The 21,956-nt window shown below is 39.3% G+C and overlaps 2 protein-coding genes across 3 annotated transcripts; one reads left to right on the plus strand and one right to left on the minus strand.

Annotated features, from left to right (window-relative positions):
• Nucleotides 1-272: 272 nt before the first annotated feature.
• On the minus strand, nucleotides 273-3,701 carry aqp7 (aquaporin 7). The gene is made up of 6 exons (XM_072382614.1): nucleotides 3,327-3,701; nucleotides 2,370-2,496; nucleotides 2,152-2,289; nucleotides 1,922-2,040; nucleotides 955-1,172; nucleotides 273-784 (listed from the first exon to the last, which is right to left on the minus strand). Exons 1-6 carry the CDS (start codon nucleotides 3,462-3,464, stop codon nucleotides 595-597), a joined length of 930 nt encoding a protein of 309 aa, XP_072238715.1. The 5' UTR covers nucleotides 3,465-3,701; the 3' UTR covers nucleotides 273-594.
• Nucleotides 3,702-12,468: 8,767 nt separating this feature from the next.
• Nucleotides 12,469-21,741, plus strand: LOC140303750 (retinol dehydrogenase 11). 2 transcript variants are annotated; one of them, XM_072382639.1, is made up of 6 exons: nucleotides 12,469-12,718; nucleotides 16,333-16,572; nucleotides 17,000-17,089; nucleotides 17,208-17,396; nucleotides 18,975-19,084; nucleotides 21,496-21,741. In XM_072382639.1, exons 1-6 carry the CDS (start codon nucleotides 12,571-12,573, stop codon nucleotides 21,673-21,675), a joined length of 957 nt encoding a protein of 318 aa, XP_072238740.1. In that variant the 5' UTR covers nucleotides 12,469-12,570; the 3' UTR covers nucleotides 21,676-21,741. The 2 variants fall into 2 exon arrangements, with proteins under 2 accessions (XP_072238740.1, XP_072238741.1); XM_072382640.1 differs by lacking the exons at nucleotides 18,975-19,084; nucleotides 21,496-21,741 and adding an exon at nucleotides 18,715-18,959.
• Nucleotides 21,742-21,956: the final 215 nt, after the last annotated feature.

Below are 21,956 nucleotides of genomic sequence, written 5' to 3' on the forward strand. Positions count from 1 at the left end.
CTACATGCTGCTGGTTGGTGGGAAGATTAACGTGTTCCTGATCTTTTGCAGAGCTGCTGCACTCTCAAGCTGTGGGAAGTGGATTCCTGCTACTTCTGTTATATTTTAATAAGTGATAATGCACTGTAGGGGGGTTGTTTGCTTCTCTTTATAAATACCAAAGTTCCAGTGACCATGTAAGTCTATTGCTATGATAAAGCATATTTATAGTCTCTTCCAAGGTAAGTTCAGCTGCACTTGCCTCCGCAAGATAAACAAAATACAAGTCAGCGGGTGTATTTTTGTTTATTGTTCTTTCATAAAAATGTCTCACTTTGTTTTAAATATTCCCTTTTAACAAAGTTCATAACTAGCATAGATCAGTACACAGCATCACAGATTTATTAAAATGACAATTCAAGGCGATGAAACATATTCAATACTTCTACATACATCAAAAGTCCCTATCGTTTACTGTTTGTCAAAGGCCTTCTGTTCCCATTTAAACCATCTGTTGTGGTCCTCTTAACCCTTTCTTATCATGGAATGTTTTGAGAGCATGCATACGTCCATGCAGCTGCACGTGCACTTATTTGTTTGCATAGGATTGGGGTGTCACACACATTCATTAGAGCAGATGTTTTGCTCTTTCTCCAGAGGGACAAACTCCTCCTCCACTGGCCTCCCACACTGTCCAGTGAGAGGTGGGTGGTGCAGTTCTACAAAGGCCTTGTATACCCCTGCTCCCAGCACTCCTCCAATCAGGGGAGCAACTACAGGTACCCACCACCATCCATTTCCAGCCCTATAAGGACAGAAAACCTCCAAGTGATTACGTGAAGAAAAAGCTAAAGCGATGAAACAAAAGGCAAATCAAGTTTTTCTCTGAACCTAGTTAAAATGACAAAAAAAATTACCTTTTAATTTAGTCTGTTTGTATACCATTGTGTGGAAACAAAAATCCCTCCAGTTTACCTGAACACATCAGCTCCCCAGCCTGCTATGGCAGTGAAGACCCTGGCTCCAATATCTCTGGTGGGGTTAATGGCATAGCCACTGTTGCTGCCCAGAGAAATGCCAATGAGAAGTACCACGAGGCCCACTATGACAGGTTCACTGCCCGCAGCAGCCGGCTGGTTCCTCTGGTCAGATACTGCCATCAGGCACAGCAGCAGCATTGCCGTGCCAAACACCTGGCGCACACACACAGGACATAAATATACAGCTCCATTTCCACATAAGTTGGGACACTGTAATATGCAAATAAAAACACTGGTGATTTACAAATAATTAAAGCCTATTTTCATTAAGATAATATCCAGTTAAAATATCAAAGTTTGGATCAAAATGTTGATCAACTGCTTTCAGAGATTTGTCTGGATTCTCTGAATCAGTTCACGCTACAGCAGATCTTCAACTTCTTTGTTGAGATTTGTTAAACACAAAGTCTTTCAGAGTGATGACCCCTCTTCATCTCTCCTTTTTAAAGACTGTTTTTATAGCCACTCATGTTCCTGACCTGGTGTCAGTTGACTGGCTGTGTCAACATTTTTTTTTTGTTGTTGCTGTTTACTCAGCAGAATATAATTTTTTCAGTGTTTTGTATCTCCGGCCTGAACTCTGCGCTGTTGGCATCAAAGCCAAAATGAATGTGTAGTTTTCAAAAAGCAATAAATCGATTAGCAATAAAACCAATTCTAAACATTTTATGTGTTCTTTGTATTGTTTTTCAGTTAAATGTGGCTTAAGTGATTTGCAAATCACCGCACGTCGTGTCCCTTACAGCCACAGAGCCAGAGCGTCTTCTTTCTTTTTTTTTCGCAGCTTAAGTTGTCAAGACACAATGTTTGTAAAGCAGTTTGAGAAAGAAGGGGCTTAGTGCAGAATGTGTAAAATGATACTGATTTATAGCTTTAATCCTTTGATCCAATTTCGTGGCTACCTGGTCAAGAAATCCACCTGTCAAGGAGAGGTACGGTGCAGGGTAGGTGGCAAAGATGCCTGCTGTGGCCTTTTCACCAGTTACAGTCAGATTTCCTCCACAGAAGTCATGAATGGCTTCTGCAGGTATATTAACAGTAGACAGGGGGGAAAATGATATAGCAATATCACAAATGAAAATACAGACAATCAGTGTTTGGTGTTTGAACATGTACAGAAGTGTAGCCTTACCGTAGTAGATAGCATAAATTGTCCCTGATGCCAGAAACGTCCCTAATAGTTGTGCAAAAACATATAAGGGTAGCATCTTCCATGCTAGGCGTCCAAAGACACACATTGCGAATGATACTGCTGCATTCATATGAGCCCCTGGATAAAAGCATGACATATGTCAGCTAAACAAGAACTGCAAAACCCTTTCCAGTATTTATAAGGCTCAACTCTCTCACCTGAGACCTTTCCTCCAACATGCATACCCATGGCAACACCCAGCGCAAAACCAAGGTTGATGCTGATGTACTGTCCGAACGCTCCCTGCCCGGTCACTACCTGGGCCACAGACCCAAGGCCAAATGCCTCAACACAAAGAAATACACAAAGTCTAATTTAGCTAAATCAACAGCAATCATAACAAATAGTGACGTTCAGTTAGTAGACTGATTTGCACACACTTGGTTAATTGAGTCAGCCAAAAAGCCAGAATGTAAGTGAATGTTTTGTTTTAAAACTGATTGTGTTAGTGTTTCCTCGTACAAAAGCAGCTGAATGTTAACATTTTCTCATTTCCATTGAACCTTAACTAGTCCAAGAGAAAAAAAAGCTGACGCTGAAACACCAGAGGAAACACTGCAGCCGTTCATTCAGGAAACAGGAAAACTGCAGTTCCTCTTACAGAGGTCATTTCAGTTAAGAATCTGATTTCAAGTCACTGTATGAAAAAAATAACTGCTATGTCTCCATCGTGCTAATCTACATGACATTTTCAAGCCTGTCTTCACTGTACATGCATGCGTATTATTTCCAGGGTTCATAGTGTCGGGTCATTGTAACAGCTGACAGATAACATGGCAACCCTTGAAACTCTGTCCATGTGCCCCACTGCCCGAACATTCCTCTTGTAACACTAGATTTCCTGGTTTCACCCACCAGCACCAACCAATCCCCAGTCACCACCCACATGATTCCTAAAAGCACTTGTTTGTCCGTTTTTGGGAGTCAGGACAGGTAATCAGGGTAAAGAGCATTACATTAATAATCAATGACATATAGTTGTTCAAGATATGAAGGCAGTAATGTTTGATACAGATAAAATGACGTGTTATCACAGTGGTGTATGTAAGACTTGAAATTAGTTCTACGTAAGCACACAGCACTAAACATGTCTTTTATAATAAATGTATTCTTACCATCATGACATATGTGCAAAGGGCTTCAGCAAGTCCCACACGAACAAATTCATTCCTTAGCCAAACTTTGGGTCGGGACACATGAACTCCTCTCCGCTTAGAGACACCTAGTTCAACTGACTGCACAATATCCTTCATTTTTCCTTCTTCTTCTTCTCTTTGTTTTGGCAAAAGTCAATTTTTCCAATTTTGAACAAATAAAAATCAACCAAGTTCACACTCACTTAAAGAGCTTAAGTCTCTCCCATGTCGCACAGTATTCCACAGATTAGACTTTTGCTATATTGCTTCTCTCAAACAACTTTCTCCTTTCTCTCACAGTCTTTTTGTGTGTTTGTGTGCAAGTCTTGTTCTCTTTGTCACACATAACCATTGGGGTCTGACGGCAATTTATAGCCTTAATCCAACCCCCTCCTCTCGGGCATGCTCAAAACACACAGTCAGGCAGATCCTCCAATAACTATGTATGTCTGAAAGTCCTTGACCAATGAGGGAAAAGACATTTTTAGAAAAATCAGCCTGCAGTGCTTAGATTGAATGTAAAGAGGATTCTTACACCAGACATACTGCTTCCTAAAGAAAATCCGTCATAGGCTTTCTTGATAACCTTTGTGCATGTTCCACAGCATTTTCCATGTGAACTACACAGTTTCACTTGAAATTAATTGATTGAATGGTACTTTATCAATCCCAAAACAGGAAATAATGCTGCATAAAAAAAACTAAAAAAACAACATACATACATATATATATACATATATATACAATTATTAGTCACTATGAAAATAAATTAGATTCAAAATAAGATTTTAAAAAACAAGATTTGGGAGACTATGGGGTGTAAAAAAAACAACAGAAAGTATTGATTAAATGGAGGGCTCCAAAGTCACACATTATCTGGACTTTACAGCATAAATGTACAGAGTCCACGTATGCTTATCCTACTTAAACATGTTTAAAAAGCCTTTTGCAAAGAACACGAGGAAACTGATAGTTTTTAAGTGACATCACAGCGGATGAAATCCCCAAAACCTTTTTTTGTTACATTTTAAATGTACAACTTTTAAGTCAGTTTTCAGTGATTACATCCTAATGGATATCACATTGTTCTGTTTTTATTTCCTAGAGAATGTTTTAATAAGAGTGCATAAACATTCATTTTTTACTCCTCAGGGAAACTGATAACTTTTCCTCTAGTGCCACCTAGAGGTTGATGTCTGTAGTTTGTGACTAAATTCAGATTCATGTTCAGATTCTTTTATTATAGTTCAACATAACATCAGAGATACACTGCAGAGCGAAATATCCTAAGGGAAAAATGATAAAAATAAAATGTCAATAGGCAAAGAGTCTTAATAAATAGATAAACTGGGGTAGATCAAATAATGTTAGTGTCTGAGGTTATCTGCAGGTTTTCAAATGTCTGATGGCAGATGGGTAGAAGCTGTTCCGGTCCGGAGCCTCGCCGTTCTGCATGGTAGGCTGCAGTATCTTCTGCCTGGGGGTAGGAGAGAAAACAGTCAGGGGTGAGTGAGGTCCCTGGTGAGTCGTGTTGCACGAGACAGGCAGCGTTGTTTCGCCAGGCCCCCAACAGGTGGCAGTGTGACCCCAATAATCTTTCCAGCTGACCTCCCCAGTGCTTTCCTGTCTCTCAAGCCACAGAAAGATGCCGCTGGTTAACACACTCTCAATAGTGCCTCTGTAGAAGGTGGTGAGGATTGATGAGCTCTCTTTAGCCTCCGCAGGAAGTGCAGGCACTGGTGAGCCTTTTTGACAGTGGAGGAGGTGTGTAGCGACCAGGTGGGGGTGCAGGTTGTTACTGCTGCACCAGTCTAGAAAAGGTTTCACCTCCTCTCTGTAGTACTTCTCCTCGCTGTCCTGGATGAGACCCACCACTGTTGTGTCGTCTGACTACTTAATGATGTGATTTGTATTGTACAAAGCACAACAGTCGTGGGTCATCGGGGTGTAAAGCATGGGGCTGAGAACACAACCCTGCGGAGAGCCTGTGCTTAGTTTAATAGTGTCTGACCTGTTATTCCCTGCCCATACAAATTGAGGCCTGTCTGTTTAAAAAGTCCAGCATCCAATTTTGCAGGGGAGAGTTCAGTCCAAGTGGGTCCAGTTTGTTGATCAGATGCTGTGGGATTGGTATTGGCATTGAAGGCTGAGTACTTCAATACTGTCGCACTAACTCTTAATTCTACTGAATTTACTTTAATTTATACTGACAGGAGTTGGCACACTCGCCCCCTCAGTATGCTGACCCTCAAATGCTTTTTCAGAAAAAGTTGGCAGACCAGACAAACAATGAAATATTAAAGCTTAAATTTGTGGGACAGATTCATTTCCAAAAATTAAATTTTAGAGATTCTTGAAAGACCATACAGGGGCAGGGTTATAATAGTTTTAATTAGATTTAGTTTCTTATTTAGTTGACTTTTTGCTTTCAAATTCAGTTTTAATTAGTTTTTAGAGCAAATTTGCTAGTTTTTATTACTTTTTATATTTTTGAAATTCTTAGTTTTAGTTTAGTTTTTATTAGTTTCAGAGTGAGTTTTAGTTTTATTTTGCAAATTAGCGACATTTGCAAAATTAAAAATCATCAGAACAAGTATTGTATAATAAAAACTCAACAAAAGATACAATTCTAAAACAAAATGTGTTCAGACTAGGACATGTGAACAGCCATACACAAATAACACAGCAGCCAATAAGATACAGAATGTGTGCAATGCTGTTCCTGAGGTTAGATGCACATAGTGTGCTGGGTAAAAAAACAAAACAAAAAACAACAGATTAAAGACACACATGAACATAACATGGAGCAAATCATGAGACAAGTCACGATGCTTTGAAGCCAGGAGTCTCAGGGACCTAAACCTCAAACAGCCTCAAAAACCCAACAAACTCTAAACTATAGGTTTAATTGATTTAGATGAACCAGCTCAAAATCAACTACACAAATAATTGCATTACAGGTGCAGTTGCTTCAGTGCAAATCACTGCAGTTGATTAACAGTACAGTACATCACATGTTAAATTTGGCATAAAGTAAAGGTTTTAGACACTGAAAGTGCACATGTATCAACTTACATAACCTTCTGTTCAACATTGTAAACTAAAACAAATGTAAGCCTTTGCATTATGGATAGACAATCTCAAGTAACAATTTCTTGTTGATCTTGAGGAAAACATGTTGTTCCAGAGATGTGGTTGTTCTGTTTCTAAGGCCAGATGACAACAGTCCGCACACAGAGAAGATGCACTCCACAAAAACTTGTGAGGCAGGGGCACTAACAAGGTCTAATGCCACAGGGGCAAGTTTTGGACAGACAGCCTTGATCTCCAGAACTGCAGTGGTGTCTCATTAAAGACACATTGTTTGACATCATCAACATAATTTCCTCATTTCAGTCAACACATGACACAATGACCTCCATTACGGGATGCAAGGAAGCAATATTTCTGTAGAACAGTAGAAGGGGAACTTGTTGGAATTTGACTGACCTTTGGGGACCTGCAGGCGTAATGTAGGAGCTAACAAGGTCCACTCTGATTACCAGATTAAAACTGACTCCACAGAAAAATATTAAAGATATTTGAGAGGGTACATAATTGCTCAGAACAATCCACGTCACTGTAAAAGGGTTGTGTATTTTGCATTTGATGAAATAACATGCAGGACATGCAGTTGTCCATCTCAGAAATACTTGCTGAAGACAATCTGTGGTCCGTATTCATGCTGATTGATCCATGCAGAGCTGAAGGTGGGTAAATTGACCAGCACTGCTCCTCCACTCCACACCAAGGAGTCTCTCTCTTTGGGGCTTGTGACACAAACCTTCACCCCCATGTCTGCAGGCACCAGGCTTTCGATTTCATCCTGGAGCCGCTCAGGCAGGCCAGGCAGTAGTGTGTTCCCACCTGACTGTACAATCAAGAGTCTGTATTGATTGCCAAGTAATTTTGTACACAGGCTCAGAGGCCTGATTTACTCATTCAGATCAGAGTTGACCTGACATTTATCTTTGTCTAAAATGCAATTTTTGATTAAGCCTCTATTTTCTCACTAGTTTAGAATCAGACCTCCTCATCATTGTGCTGGTGGTCCCTCTGAAAATAATTCCACAATTACAAAGATATTACTTCAATATACACATAGAGGGATTTTTATCTTTATGCTAACAATAGCCAACTTTTTTCTTTTTTTTTCCTTTTTTTTGAACTTGAACATGGTGAGATGTCATGGTTACTTCCATTGGTCTCAGAAGATGGCAGAAAACCAGTAGTAGTTCTCATTGACTATGGCTAGCAAATATTATCCTTTTGAAAGTAGGTTATACGGTATTTTCTGCATGCAAACACTGTAGTCAGAAATCCAAAAATCCAACTTTGAGGAGCGTTCCACTTTAACATTCCTCCAGTGGATGAACATAGAAAAGTCACTACATTCAAGTCCCCTCAGTACAGAAGCTGTGGACAGCCCTGCCTGCAGTGATTTATTGTAATACCTTCATCTTGAGATCACAAACTTATTATTTTGTTATCTTTAGCTAACAAAGCAAATTTTCTTGAAATAAGGTTGTAGGATCACATTGTTAGCCCGATTCTTTCATTGGAAGCCCAAGAACAAGCTGGAGAAATCGTAAGTTAAACAAAGTATTTATTAGTGGTCACAGGTAAAGTATGGTAGCGCTGAACTGGGAGTGACAGAGCTCTCGCAGGAAATCCCTCGATATCCAGAAACAGTTCATATTTATGTTCACCTTTATCTCACAGAGGTTGTACTTACACTCGACAGAGTCTAATTGGCTGCTTTTTTAGTGACATGAGCAGGCCAACCACCGTCCTCGTCATGTTCTTTGGATGTGATAAACAACGTGTGTGAGTGTTAACTTAGGCGTGTATCTAATGTAACAGACCTATCTGACCTTTATCTGTCCCAGTTATTTAGTCCTGTTATGCTATCCTAAAGTCTTGGACCATTCAAGGACATACATTGCCTAATATGAGAAGAGTGGAAAAGTACAAAATAGGAACATTGCTTTTTTAGAAAAATACAGACTATGGATACATAATGTCTAAGAACAAAGTCAATTATAACAATATCGTCTTATAAATTAAGCCTTTCTGTTTTCATGAGACACCATCAGGGATCACTTTACAATATTGTAATTATGGAGAACTTAGAAATAAATGTCCAATTTGTTGGATCACAACTGTTTTGAGCACGCAGGATTGCTGTCATTGACATTAAGTCTCACCATCGCTCCATAGTCCCATTCAATTCAATTCAATTCAATTTTATTTATACAGCGCCAAATTACAACAATTGTCATCTCAAGGCACTTAAATAATATAGTCCAATTCGAGCCAATTGGAATTCAATTCATTGTAATCATAATCCAATTCATTCATATAGAGCCAATTCAAAAAATAATATCCTAACTAAGGAAACCAACAGATTGCACCGAAACTTCTCTTCAGTCCAATCTCCCGTCCTGAGCGTTCCTGTGGCAACTGTGGAAAGGAACGACTCCCTTTTAACAGGAAGAAACCTCTGGCAGAACCAGACTCAGGAAGGGTGGCCATCCGCCTCGACCAGCTGGGGTTTGAGAAGACAGAAAAGAGGGAAAAGAGGGGGGAAAAACACCATAACACCATTCAAAGGATACCTGTTGGAACAGGGAAACACAAGTTAATAACCACAATAATGTCACATGTACATAAAATCATTTGAGAAATTTAACAGGGGGAAAAAGAGAGCAAAGTGAGGAAAGGTGTGACAGATGAGGTCCCCCAGCAGTCTAAGCCTATAGCATCTTAACTATGGGATGTTTCAGGATTACCTGAGTCATCCCTAACTATAAGCTTTATCAAAAGTTTTAAGCCTAATCTTAAACGTGGAAAGGATGTCTGCTTCCCGGACATTTACTGGCTGCTTATTCCACAAGAGAGGAGCCTGATAACTGAAGGCTCTGCCTCCCATTCTACTTTTAGAAACTCTGGGAACAACAAGTAAACCTGCAGTTTGGGAGCGAAGTGCTCTGTTAAGAAAATATCTTACAATGAGATCTTTAAAATATGATGGAGCTCGGTCATTAAGAGCTTTATATGTGAGGAGAAGAATATTAAATTCTATTCTGAATTTAACAGGGAGCCAATGAAGAGAAGCTAAAACTGGAGAAACATGATCTCTCCTGTTAGTTCTCATCAGAACTCTGGCTGCAGCATTTTGGATCAGCTGGAGGCTTTTCAGAGAATATGTGGGACAGCCCAATAATAAAGAATTACAGTAGTCCAATCTTGAAGTAACAAATGCATGAACTAGTTTCTCTGCATCACCCTGAGACAAGATGGTCCTGATTTTAGCAATGTTACGAAGGTGAAAGAAGGCAGTCCTAGAAACCAGTTTTATATGTGCGTCAAATGATAAATTCTGGTCAAATTGCTGCATCTCAGTTAGTAAAGCAAACAAATTCTCAGCAGACACATGTGACGGGTTAATGATTTCACATTTCTGTGCTTTAGCCAAAAGCTGCTCAAATATAGTCTAATGCCAGATGTTACTGCCAAATATATAAGGTCATCCCTTGTGTGACATGAAATTTTGAGCATATGTCAGCAGCTGGCTTAGCTTAGTTGGGAGAGTGTTAGACTGAAGATCCCTGGTCTGATCCAGGGTTTCGGCAATAGCAGCACAAAAGATAATGTTCTAAAATGGGGGAGCTAACTTGGTAAGATACTTGACTTTTTAAATCAAAAACCATTTTTAGCATTTTTACACCATTGGCTAATGTAGGGTGGTGGCACAGATGGATCACTCACTGCATTCACAGAATCTGGAAAAAACACATTTTGTACAAAATGCTACAGCTCTATGACAACAATTTGATTCTGTAATCTTCAGAGGCTAGTCTCTGCCAGATTAAAACACGTGGACTTTAAAGTGTTCAACACAAATAGCTGGATGGGTCTGAGCCATTGTAAAAATGACAGATATGCCAGATGTCAGAATTGTCTTTCTGAGCCCTTAAATTAGCTTTTTAACATAGGAATTTTTCTTAGAAAACATTAAATCAGACCCATCCTATGATTATTGATTTCCCATGCCTTAAAATTCTTGCATTTCTCAATCGTGTGAATTTACTTTTCATTATGACAAAGAAAAAAAACAAAGCAAAAGAATCTAAGTGGGAAGTTACTCAAAATAGCTCAACTTTGTTTTGACATCAGATGACGTTGCACAGGCTATATCAGTACATTTCCTCCCAAGAGTTTTCTGTCATATTTCTTGTTACGTGTTTAGGGAGAAATATACCTGAAAGACCCAAATGTAAATGACACAACTGACTGGAGATGGAAAGAAACTGATCTGATTTGGACCTGAGCTACAGGTCTCCCTCCCCTGCTCTGCTTTTGCAAGAATGTACAGTTGTCTTCTTTTCTGTCCTTTGGAAAACCAGGGAGATTGTTCAACGAAAGCAGATCCAGAAGGATCATTTTGTCCAGAAAAAAAACTGAATTTACAAGTCTGAAGAGATAGCTTCGAAACAGAGAGACGAAATCTGTCACGACTGAACTAGGACTGGAACCCAAATGAACGACTTGGAGGACAAAGTACAAATAAACAATCTTTAATGATAAAGTATAAACTGAAAATCATTCATTTAAGGCAGACAAAAAAGTATCAAAATAACATAAGGCAATACTATAGAAATAAACAAAGCTCATTAATAAAGACTACAGAACCTGATTCGGGATTAAACGTGGCATGTGCTGGCATGTGTTCTCTGACTAAATAAGACAAAATGAACTGGCACAGGACAAAGGGAAAACAAACTATATACACCCCCACACACACACACATAAGGGAATGGGAAACAGCTGGAAACCATCAGGACCAATGGGAAACACAAGGAGAAGGGGTAAATTACCTGAAACAGAGTTAAATGTCAAAATAAAACAGGAAGCCACAAGACAAAAACTAAACATAACTTAGTGTGACTTCTTAGACATGACAATATCTTCTTTGAAATGGATTGTGACTGTATTGTTTTTATGAAAATAATAAAAATTTCTTATCATCAGATGTGAGGTCAAAGAGCTAGCTTTTAGAAATGTTTGAGCACCTTTGCACCCCGTTATTAACCAACAATGCACAGTTAGTTATTTCATAAGACTATAATTAATCAGTTTTAATGTAAAATTGACAAACGTCTACAATCCATGCTTTAGCCTAGCGTGATGTCAAGATAATGACACCCTGGTTGGCTCAGGTAGTTTACTGGATATGAAATATAGGCGCATACAGTTTCTGGCAGAATGGATTTATCAGTCTGCCGGACTCCGTTTTCCCTGCTAGATTATATTCTATCATCAAGTGTTTTATCTCATATATACTTTTGCTGAATAACTCCATTAGATATGGGGAAGTTTAATATTTCTTCATTAAGGTTGGAGGGTGATGCAGATTCTGGTAAGATGGACTCTGAGTAATCTGTACACGTTGAGTTCAACCCTCCCACTATGTTTCTCTGCAAATTTTATTGTAACGTATTTAACATACAACAGTACATTCGAGTCGAAATGCATCTTGGACCAGCCAGCCTGAAATGCAGCTGATCTGGTCACAGCTTCACTTTCTCTTTTGCGGTTACTGAAAAAAAGGAAGAAAATACTCTCTAATGCGTGGGCTGTTAAACTAATCAGTTACAGATGACATCTCGCACCAGCACACGACCCGCTCTCCCCTGAAGAAGCTCTTTCCATATGTACCTATACCCATTATAGTGTTGCCTTAGGATCAATATAAGAGACAAATATAAAAGATTCCCACACATTTGAATTCCCCGTGGGGTGACATTTAGATAACAATAACATTTTTAAAAACTGTCTCATTTAATATTTAATAACTCTGCTGGCAAAACGACTCTCACCTCTCAATTTCAATGAACTTTCAGGAATACTTGGAGTAATTTGAGTAAAGTTTACAAAGCAGAGATACCATCTTAGGTAACTTTCGATTTCAAATTTAATTTTCGTTCATTTAACGAGAAATGACGCTTTAAAGAGCACAAGCAACGGTCCAACCAGCAACTTTAAAAGCTCCTCAGGATTAGGCACTCCTACTGCAGCAGCCGGGACCTATGTGGCGCAATTACAGGACTACAAATCGCCTCTGCGTTCTCTGGACACTGCTTTCTAGTACAGGGTGGACTGTATACGGGAAATTATTGTCATGGATATTCTTTGTCACCCTCTCTGGGCCGTTTCAACAGTGCTGCTGTATGTTGTTGTGCGCTTACAGCGCAGAGCACGCTGGGATCCAAAAGCCTGCGCCGTGAGTCTCACAGGGAAAACTGCGATAGTGACAGGAGCCAATACAGGTTGGTGGAGAGGACTGCAAAGTTACCGAACACAAAATCTGAGCAGAATAAGTTCTCGTGGAAGTTGCGTGATCTTATTATTGTGGTATTATTGTTGTCTGCATCCCTTTGTTAACATTCTCACTGGATGTGGGCACACAGGAAAAGCCGTAATATACAAAGCTATTCGGACTTTATTAAGATTACATGAACATCTGGCACCCTATTTGTAGCCCTTTACAAAACATTTTGTGAGCAGCCACATTCGTACCCCTCAGCATAATGGTTTGGGGGTAGACATTTAAGCCCCATTAGAAGATACTGGCGGCCGTACACGCTGCTTCAGACTACGTTGCAATATCAGCCATGGGCAAAAATAGGCCAATTCAAAAGTAAGTAAGAAAGTCCAGAATCAAATATTTATTATAGGCCTAAACAAAAGCTGAACACGTAAGTAGACTAAGAGCAGAGAAATGTGTTAGAGCCAGTTTGGGCTCTGTCTGAAAAGTAATTGTAACATACTTATTGTTGTTCCCGTTGGAGGTGGAGTTAGTAGGAAACCGTTTAGTCTACACATTTCCATACAATAACACCAGTTAAATCTGAGGATTGAGACCCAGACCTGTTGTTAGCTTTTTCTTTGGTAAGATATTGTGCCATTTGGAGTTATAATCGAAAAAATGCCTGGCTTATTCTGTAAATGTGTGTTTTAAAGGCTTTTTATATCATGTATTGTGTGAAAAGTAAAGAGTGGCTTCATCTGTCAAAACAATATTTGATGGAAAACTGCATATTTCCTTCCGAATGTACTTTACAGTTAACAGGTTACAAATTTATAGAAGGATTTCTTTGTCCCTGGAATGCCCAAAAAGTCAGAGTTTTTTCCCAAAAATTCTGCTGTATTCATGAAATCTTCCAGAGAAAACATCAATTGAACAGATTATTTTGTTAAGCCTGTCATCCAGAGATGATTACAGTTATGATGTAGTTGTTTCACTGAAACAGCGTCTTCAGTGTTGGGACATTTGGGTGACGGAGCCCGGAGAAGCAGGGTTCAAATATGCATGTATTATTTGTTTGCTAAAAGTTTGATTGCCAACCAGAGAAAGTGAGAAATCTCTGTAACATTGAGAAGCTACCATTAGATCAAAAGGATTAGTGCAATTAGAATGTTATAATCTGATACTCAGGTCATGTGTTGAATAGGACTTCTGTTTTGAAATATTAAGACATCTGTTGTTCTTGTTCATAATGCACTTACAGGTTTCACATCTCTGGGTACACTGGTGTTCAATCAAATGACCACAGATTATTTGTATGCAGTGTAAACCTGAGGGCAGGTAGTTCCCCAGCAAGATCATATATGTGTAATCTGCCATGCACACTATCTAATGGGCAAATGGTGGTTAGTGGGGGTCTGTGTATGGAATGGGTTCATTCTTTCATCACAGCTCTGTGAAGGTATGCTACATGAGAAGAGGAAATATTAATGAAATATACATTTTGCATTGTTTTTTCATATCCCAGACATATATACATAAAAATGTAGGCAGTCGCATCAGTTATCACAATTCGTACCACAGAAAGTCTAAGGGCATTCCACCCTACCACTTTTCATCTATGTTCATCAAAGTTCATCCACTTTTCATCTTGAACTTTCTTTTGAATTCACTTCACCTACTCATACTAATGCTTCCTATTGCCTTTTTATCCGCCGTTGTGCTCCAATCTGTTTTCCATCCCTCTCTTTCCACATCGTTGCTTCGATCATGTAAATATTTTTGCTATTCTGTTACCTGCAAGCCAGTGAGCTGACAATAACGTCACTCTTGAACTCCTCTTGTCCAGTTGCCCTGCATTTATGTCCTCTTTCTTCCCACCTGGCACACATTTATGCCTATGAAATTATTAGGAGCATTAGTCAACACTGAGAAAGTGAAAAAAGGAGCAATTTCACACAAAAGCAAAACAGTCTCACAAAACCCTGGAGACCAGATGGGCTCTCATTTAATTTGCACTGACATGATGACTCTGTCCCTCCTCTCATTCAAACAGATTTCACCACTTTCTCCAAGGCTGAGCCAGTCGAAACATAAGCTCTAATTGCCCTACCTGTTACTGAAGGCTGTCTTCTCGTTTTTAATTTATACCATCGTTATTTTAAAACATTTTGCCTACAAGTTCTTGAATTGAATTTACTCAGACATTGTTGTGTGATGGATTCATCTTTACCACAAATCTTCACAATATTTGTTTCTTTTGTCTACAACTACATTTTGTATATATTGTAACGTCATTGAATATATTCAGTTAGCATATAAAATGTTATAACTGTCCTATAATGCACCGTATTGTAGAACTATTAAAACTACTGTGTGTAATTTGAACCTTTGAAAAAGCTAACTGTCCCGAGAGAAGGACGACCCGAACACAAGACCAAACAGCCAGGAGGAAGACAAGTGTCAGAGCTGAAGAATAAACTCAGGGCAAAAAAAAAACAAAAAAACAGAGAAGTCCAGAGAAGAGAAGATAACCAAAGACTGGATAACAAAAGACAGAGCTATGTGAAGGATCTGATCAGTGAACACCAATCAGCATATGTACTGGATGGGGTGGTTAGATGAGTGAATGCTGGTGAGTAATGATTACAGATCAGGGGTTAACATTGTAATAGAATAACAAGATAAAGGCAACTGAGTACATCTTGGGATAACGGCAGGCAGCAATAATCTGAGGACTGACTAGATCTAATAAACCAATCCACAAATATCTAAAGCAGACACTAACATAATTCACAAGGGAAGCTGAACTAAGGCACTGAGCATCTGCAAACCACATGCATCATAAGGAAACCAAAACCCACACAACATGAAAACACTTCAAACTGCCCACTAAAACTTTAATTCTCAGCCTCTGAAGACACAACAAACATGAAGTAAAAAACCTTTGAGAGGCTGAATTTTCTGCTTTTATTGCAAATGACCAACTTTGCTCTGAAGTTTATCACCATTTAAATAAAAAAGAATCAAATAGCTTGTGTGTCTTGAAAATTTTGATGTGATGTGTGCATTGCTCCAGTCTTAAAGGGTTAAAAACACATATGTCGCACCAGGTTATGATGTTTTTGATACACAAACAGAACAAGCTTCCCTGTGAGCTGTAGCTAATGATTTCTAGAGCAGTTTTCCTCCCTTGTCTGAAATCTGAAACCCTAATTAGTTTTATCTCTCACTCCCTCTCTCTCTCCGCCCCATTCTTGCACAAATAAATGGCACAGTTTTAATTTACCTTGCACCAGAATTTATCTAGATAAACATATTATATAAACGACTCCATAGTAAGGGATTCAGTTTAGAGAGCAGAATGTTTGGTTTTCTGAAGCCTGTCTCCCTGTGCTGTGGGGGGGGTTTATACTTGAGCCCTTAAATAGAAATGTTAATAACAAATGTTAAATGAAAATGAAAATAAAAATTTTCTTCTACTTTTTGAAGGTCTTCATTTTGAATAATTATAACAAACAAGTGCATTTGTGTTTTCCCCATTTCAATAAGTTGACTGCTGATGTATCTGTTATTTGACCATGTTTTTGGACATGGAAAAGTTCACTAATTTTTTGCTTTCCTACTCTCTGCAAGGCATTGGGAAGTTCATTGCCCTGGACTTTGCACGCCGTGGAGGCCGTGTTATCCTTGCATGTCGAAGCGAGTCCCGAGGGTCAGCAGCACTAAATGAAATCAAGCAGATTACGGGAAATGAAGATGTCCATCTGCGTCTGGTGGACGTCTCCTCCATGGACTCTGTCAGGGAATTTGCAAAGAGAATTCTTGAGGAGGAGAAAGCTCTCCATATCCTCGTAAACAATGCAGGAGTATCAGGTGACAATAGCAAACATGTTGCACTGTGCACTCACTGTGCATTTTGGAAACCAGAAACTTGCATACGGCGTTCATTCTTGTTGGATTTGGCAGTCATAGATCTGTTCCACTGTGGACTATACCCAAAGCATCTATAAACCAAAGCATACAAGTCGAGCTTCAAAAGAGTTAGAAAAATAAGTGAAAAGGAATGTGAAATGATGGGAAAAACCTGAATCCACACAAAAATGAGCATGTGTCACACACATTGAAGTTATTAGTAAGTGAAATGGTCTGTGCTAAAAAAATAAATAAATAAATCCTACGGCTGTCGTAATTCTGGTATTGATATGAATGTTGGGGCTGTAGTCATGTTTAGGGAAGAAGCTGTTCAGTTGTGTTTGTTTTGTGGTCATTTATGTGCACATTTTTAAAATCTAATTTTCAGGTTTGCCCAAGCAGTTGACCAAAGATGGGTTTGAGGCTTCTTTTGCCACCAACCATCTGGGACCCTTTCTGCTCACCAACCTGCTGCTGGGTAAGATAGTCAACTCTCTCGCACTGACATACTTAAGGGTTAGGGTTAAACTGTCATTTCCCATCTATTCTTTGCACATCTTTTTGATCTTTCCTGATAGCATATTGTTTTATTCCAGACCTGATGAAGCGTTCAGCGTCAGCCCGTATTGTCACCATCAGCTCAATCAACCACACAAAAGGTCAAGTGAACTTTTCTCACTTTCATGGGGAGAACCTCAGTCATCGCATGGACCAAGTCTACAACCACACTAAGCTGCATAATATCATCTGTACCAATGAGCTGGCACGCAGGCTACGGGATACAGGTGAAAATCTATTTCAAGTCAAAAACATAGCAAATTAAAAGCACTAGGACTAGTCAGATGGAGACATTATGATTTGAATGTCCAATTATTTATAAAATCCTGTTGGCTGAGGATTTTAAATTTTGAAGGCACTGAAACAATTTATACAATATATTTATTGAAAAAGTCTAAACTTTTCTGCTGTAATGTGCAATCCTTCTGTAAAGGTACGCTCTGTACTAGACAGAGGTTTTAATGGAGAGCAAAGCACACAGAACACAGCAAGGCAGGGCGATCTCCAGGCAGAGCAAAGTAAAGGGTTATGAAAACCTAAGCGCTCTCCTCGGTAGCTATGACGGAGGATGAGCGCAGCTATGAAAGTTACAAAACATAAATCTCTCCACACTGGGAGGAAAACAGAAATGCTATGAACAAATTACAAAACAAAGACACGCCCTCCTAACAAGATGGAATTACACAAAGGACTCACTTGAAAAACAGAGGCACTATAAACTTAAAACTCTCCTTTAACAGAGGCGACTATGAAATGTTATAATGAAAAATCTCTCCTAGAAAACGGAGGAACAAACAAGGCTATGAAACTTACCATATTAATAAATAAACTAAGACTAGGACTAAGAATAAATTACAAAACAAGATTACACTGCAGGAGGACCACTCACTGCAGGCTCGTGGTACTATGACTGTGAGGCTGGTAGTGAAGCTCACGGGAAACGCAGACTATTTGAACACATGAGGAACCAAGGGGAACAGGTGGAAACACTTGGGAATCAGGGAAGACAATGAGACGCTTGACACGGGAGGAAGGGCAAGATACCTGAAACGAGAGGGGACAGTTAGTGCTTTTTCCAAAATAAAACAGGAAATGATGAGACAAGACATGAAACAGAACGTAAACCGTGACACAAACATATTTTTGTAAACCTCCTTATTGCATATTTGCACCTGTCCTGCATAGATTTATATCTGTTGTTTGTTTTTGTTGGCTATATTGCACACACACGCCCTCTCCCCCTTTCTTGTCTCCATCTCAGTCACCAGTGAACAGTGACAAGACAGCATCGTACTTCATTTGTATCATAGTGTCAGGTTCACAATGGGACTGGCTTAAAAAAGCAAAGAACTGATGCAGTGAAACCTGGTTCCTCTTTCTCCATGGTCAGAAATGAAATGACCAACATTTCTCATCTGCTGGGAAAACCTGCATCCTACTTAAACATTTTTACAGACCAATAACATAAACAGCTTAACAGCTTAGGAGGGGCTAAAAAGTACGTCAAAGAGTCTGAGGTGTTCCCCTGACCTCTAAACTCTCTAGATACCAATCTGATGGGATCTGAAAGCATCCATGGGAAGCAAGCTCAATACACAAAGACCTTCCCAACAACTCACAAGGCCCAAAGGATCCCTTGTCAAAGTCCTGGTACAAGACACTCCAGGACACCTTCAAGTGTTCTTTGACTGGTCAGAGCTCTATTAGCAGTATGAGGAGAGCACACTCTATATTAGGCAGGTGGTCATAATGTTATGGCTGATGGATGTATGTCTGTGTGTATTTCTCTCCTCGTGTACTCATAGGTGTCACAGCCAACTCGGTCCACCCTGGTATTGTCATGACAGAAGTAATGAGGCATTATCCCTTCTGGATCCGTTATATTTTTAACCTCATCGGGTTTTTCTTTTTCAAGGTGAGTACATCACTGTATGTCACTGCAGAGTCACGGCTCACACAATTTATTAAATCTCACATCGATAGGCATGTTGTGTTGCTGTTCAAAAAGCTCTACCTGTTACAGTAGTGCCCTCATCCCATCAAGACAGAACGGAAATCTGCTATTTCCTAAACTGTGACAAGCTGGGTTTGCTCCGAGACAAACACAAAATGAACGACGTGTGATCACACTGAGAGATTTAACCTTCTAGCACTGTTTTATCCAAATTTAGATCAAAGTTGCAACTGCCTGCTGAAGCATTGAATCCACTGTTAAAATATGCTTTCTTTTCCTGTCAAGGCTCAAAATGTAAGGCAGTAGACTGTAAACTTGAAGCTTACTTGACTTTAAATGCCAACGAACAAGACTTAATATATCACCTAACGATGTAGTCCAAGGTCAGCGGGCAATGATCACTGATAAGCAAGAACAAAAAAAGACTGTGGCTGTAAAATTATACAGTTGATAGATAGTGTTCATGCAGAGGAAGCATGAAAAAAGTGGATGCATGGGAGCAGAAAAGGAGGGAAGATCAAGAGTGTTTGCTTTGGAAGGTTTCTACCTGTAAGTACCTGAGAGGCAGCCATTTAAATTACCTTGAAAATAAAGTATGGAGATTGAGGTCCTCTTTTAGGATAGAGGACCATATTTTATGAAAGGAAAGAAGATAGTGCCCAGCTCCAAGAATATGGGAAGGAGGATGGACAAAAAGAATGCTCTGTCTTAAAACAAATAGTTCACTTCTTATTTCCCTTTTGTTATTTATAACCAAATTTTACTCAGTTATTAGTACATTCCAACATTACCAGGAGGGAAAAATTTAGCATTTTTAGGCTATGATATGTCCCAACTGCTCTCACCTTCAACCCAACTACTATCCCCTTTTACAACATAAGCAGTATGAATTATTTATTTTGCCACAAAAACAAGTATGGGCACATAACACTTCCCCTATATGTTATTGGCAGTGGTGGACAGTAACAGAGTACATTTACTTGAGTACTGTACTTAAGTACATTTTTTGAGTATCTGTACCTTTCTTGAGTATTTGTTTTTTTGGAAACTTGTGACTTTCACTCCACTACATTTCAAAGACAAATATTGTACTGTTGACTCCACTAGGTGAGTTTTACCTGTTATTCTGTCGAGTTTAGGTAAGTGGGAATTAACTAGCCAATGAAGCTGTCTTAGTTTGGTAAAAGAGATCAACTTTAATTAAACTTTAACTTTAATTAACACCCGTCAACCCGCCAAATGCGGGCTAAAATTGAATTTGGCTGGTATGAATAAAAACTTACTAGCCATTTTGGCGGGTGTTGAATTTTTTTCCATAGGATGACCTGAAGAAGATGAGTGCTTGTTGTGTTCTTAATCCACTTAACAACTAGGCAATGCCGCTGACAGTGAGGCCTTGGGTTCGTCAGTCATGCCTGAGCAAGCTGTTCGTTTGCGAGTTTCTTTGGGCATTAAAGAAATGTACACATGATGTTAAACTTATAACCCTACTAATGTTCTATATTTGGTGATTAAGAACAATGCAGTGAAATGGAAATTCCTGACAGAAATGTGTATATTTAGAAATAAACCTCTTAAAAGGATAGTTCACCATTCTTTAGAGTGAAAACTTGCTCAATATCTACTCACCCTGTGCTGATGTGTGGATGGGTGAAGATCTTCAAATCGCAAAACACTCCTGGAGTCTCAGCTGAAAACTGGATTTGGCTGCAAGGCTGTTTTCTGCCAAGACAACGAGAGGGTTTTGTGAACTGAAGATCTTCATCAAAACAGAGTTGTAGTTTGTTCGCAGTACTGTCCTTGTTTTTTTTTTACTGAATTTTTATGCTAAAATTTTTACAGGTGATACAGACTTTTTGTAACAGAGTGGTTCTACATGTCAGTAAGTCATCAGGTGCTTTCTTAGAGTTAGATGGCTCCTTAAAAGCCCTCGGAAAACAATACAGCAATGTACTGATATTAGAAAATGTACTTTTGAATACTTAAGTATTTTTAAAAGTAAGTAACCCCGGTAGTTTCAATATGGCAGACACATGTCAGAGGCAACTGTGTGTACTATTTGGAAAAGGCAAATGTCGTTTGATGTCTAAAACCAGGAAAACCAGTTGAGACTTTGCCACCTATTTCACAGCTCATCTGTGGTGAAACATGATCATATGAACGATATATTTAGAGCTTCCGAGCAATGGGATCCTTATGATGTTCATGAAAGGCTTGCTCAACAAGTGGCTGTACAAGATAAACATCTGACCGGAGATTTTGTAAACTTCCTGGTTGCATATTTATACCTGCCCTGCAAAGATTTATATCTGTAGTCAGGTTTTGTTGACTGTACACTCACTCCCTATCCACCTTTCTTGTCTCCATCTCAGTCGCCAGAGGATGGTGCAGTCAGCCCAATCTACTGCGCCGTGGCGGAGGAACTAGAGGGGGTAACCGGGAAGTATTTTGACAGCGACTGTTCCCTGATTCTTCCTGCCCCTTTAGCTCGAGATGCAGCCCTTGCGGTCAAGGATTTTGAGATCTGTGAAAGACTGACATCAAAGCTCTAAAACGATTATCTGGCAGGGTTAGATCATTTAAAAAAAACTACCAAAGTCCTGCTAGCTCTTCTTGACTGAGATAATCTGATAAAATATGCAGAGTTGTCTCGCAGTATCAATTGGAAATGTTTGAATGTATTCTTTTACACAATTTTTATAGGGCATGGACAGCTATGTATTTTCTATGAAATAATTAAATGCCCAGGTTTTCAGTACTGTCACCTGACTTTGACCTCTGAATGCATTGCCTCCTTTTCCAAAATCTTTGACATGTTTCCTTGCATTGGTTT

The sequence above is a fragment of the Leuresthes tenuis genome, unplaced genomic scaffold (assembly GCF_036924035.1).
Source record: "Leuresthes tenuis unplaced genomic scaffold, fLeuTen1.0.hap1 SCAF_3, whole genome shotgun sequence".
Taxonomy (NCBI): domain Eukaryota; kingdom Metazoa; phylum Chordata; class Actinopteri; order Atheriniformes; family Atherinopsidae; genus Leuresthes; species Leuresthes tenuis.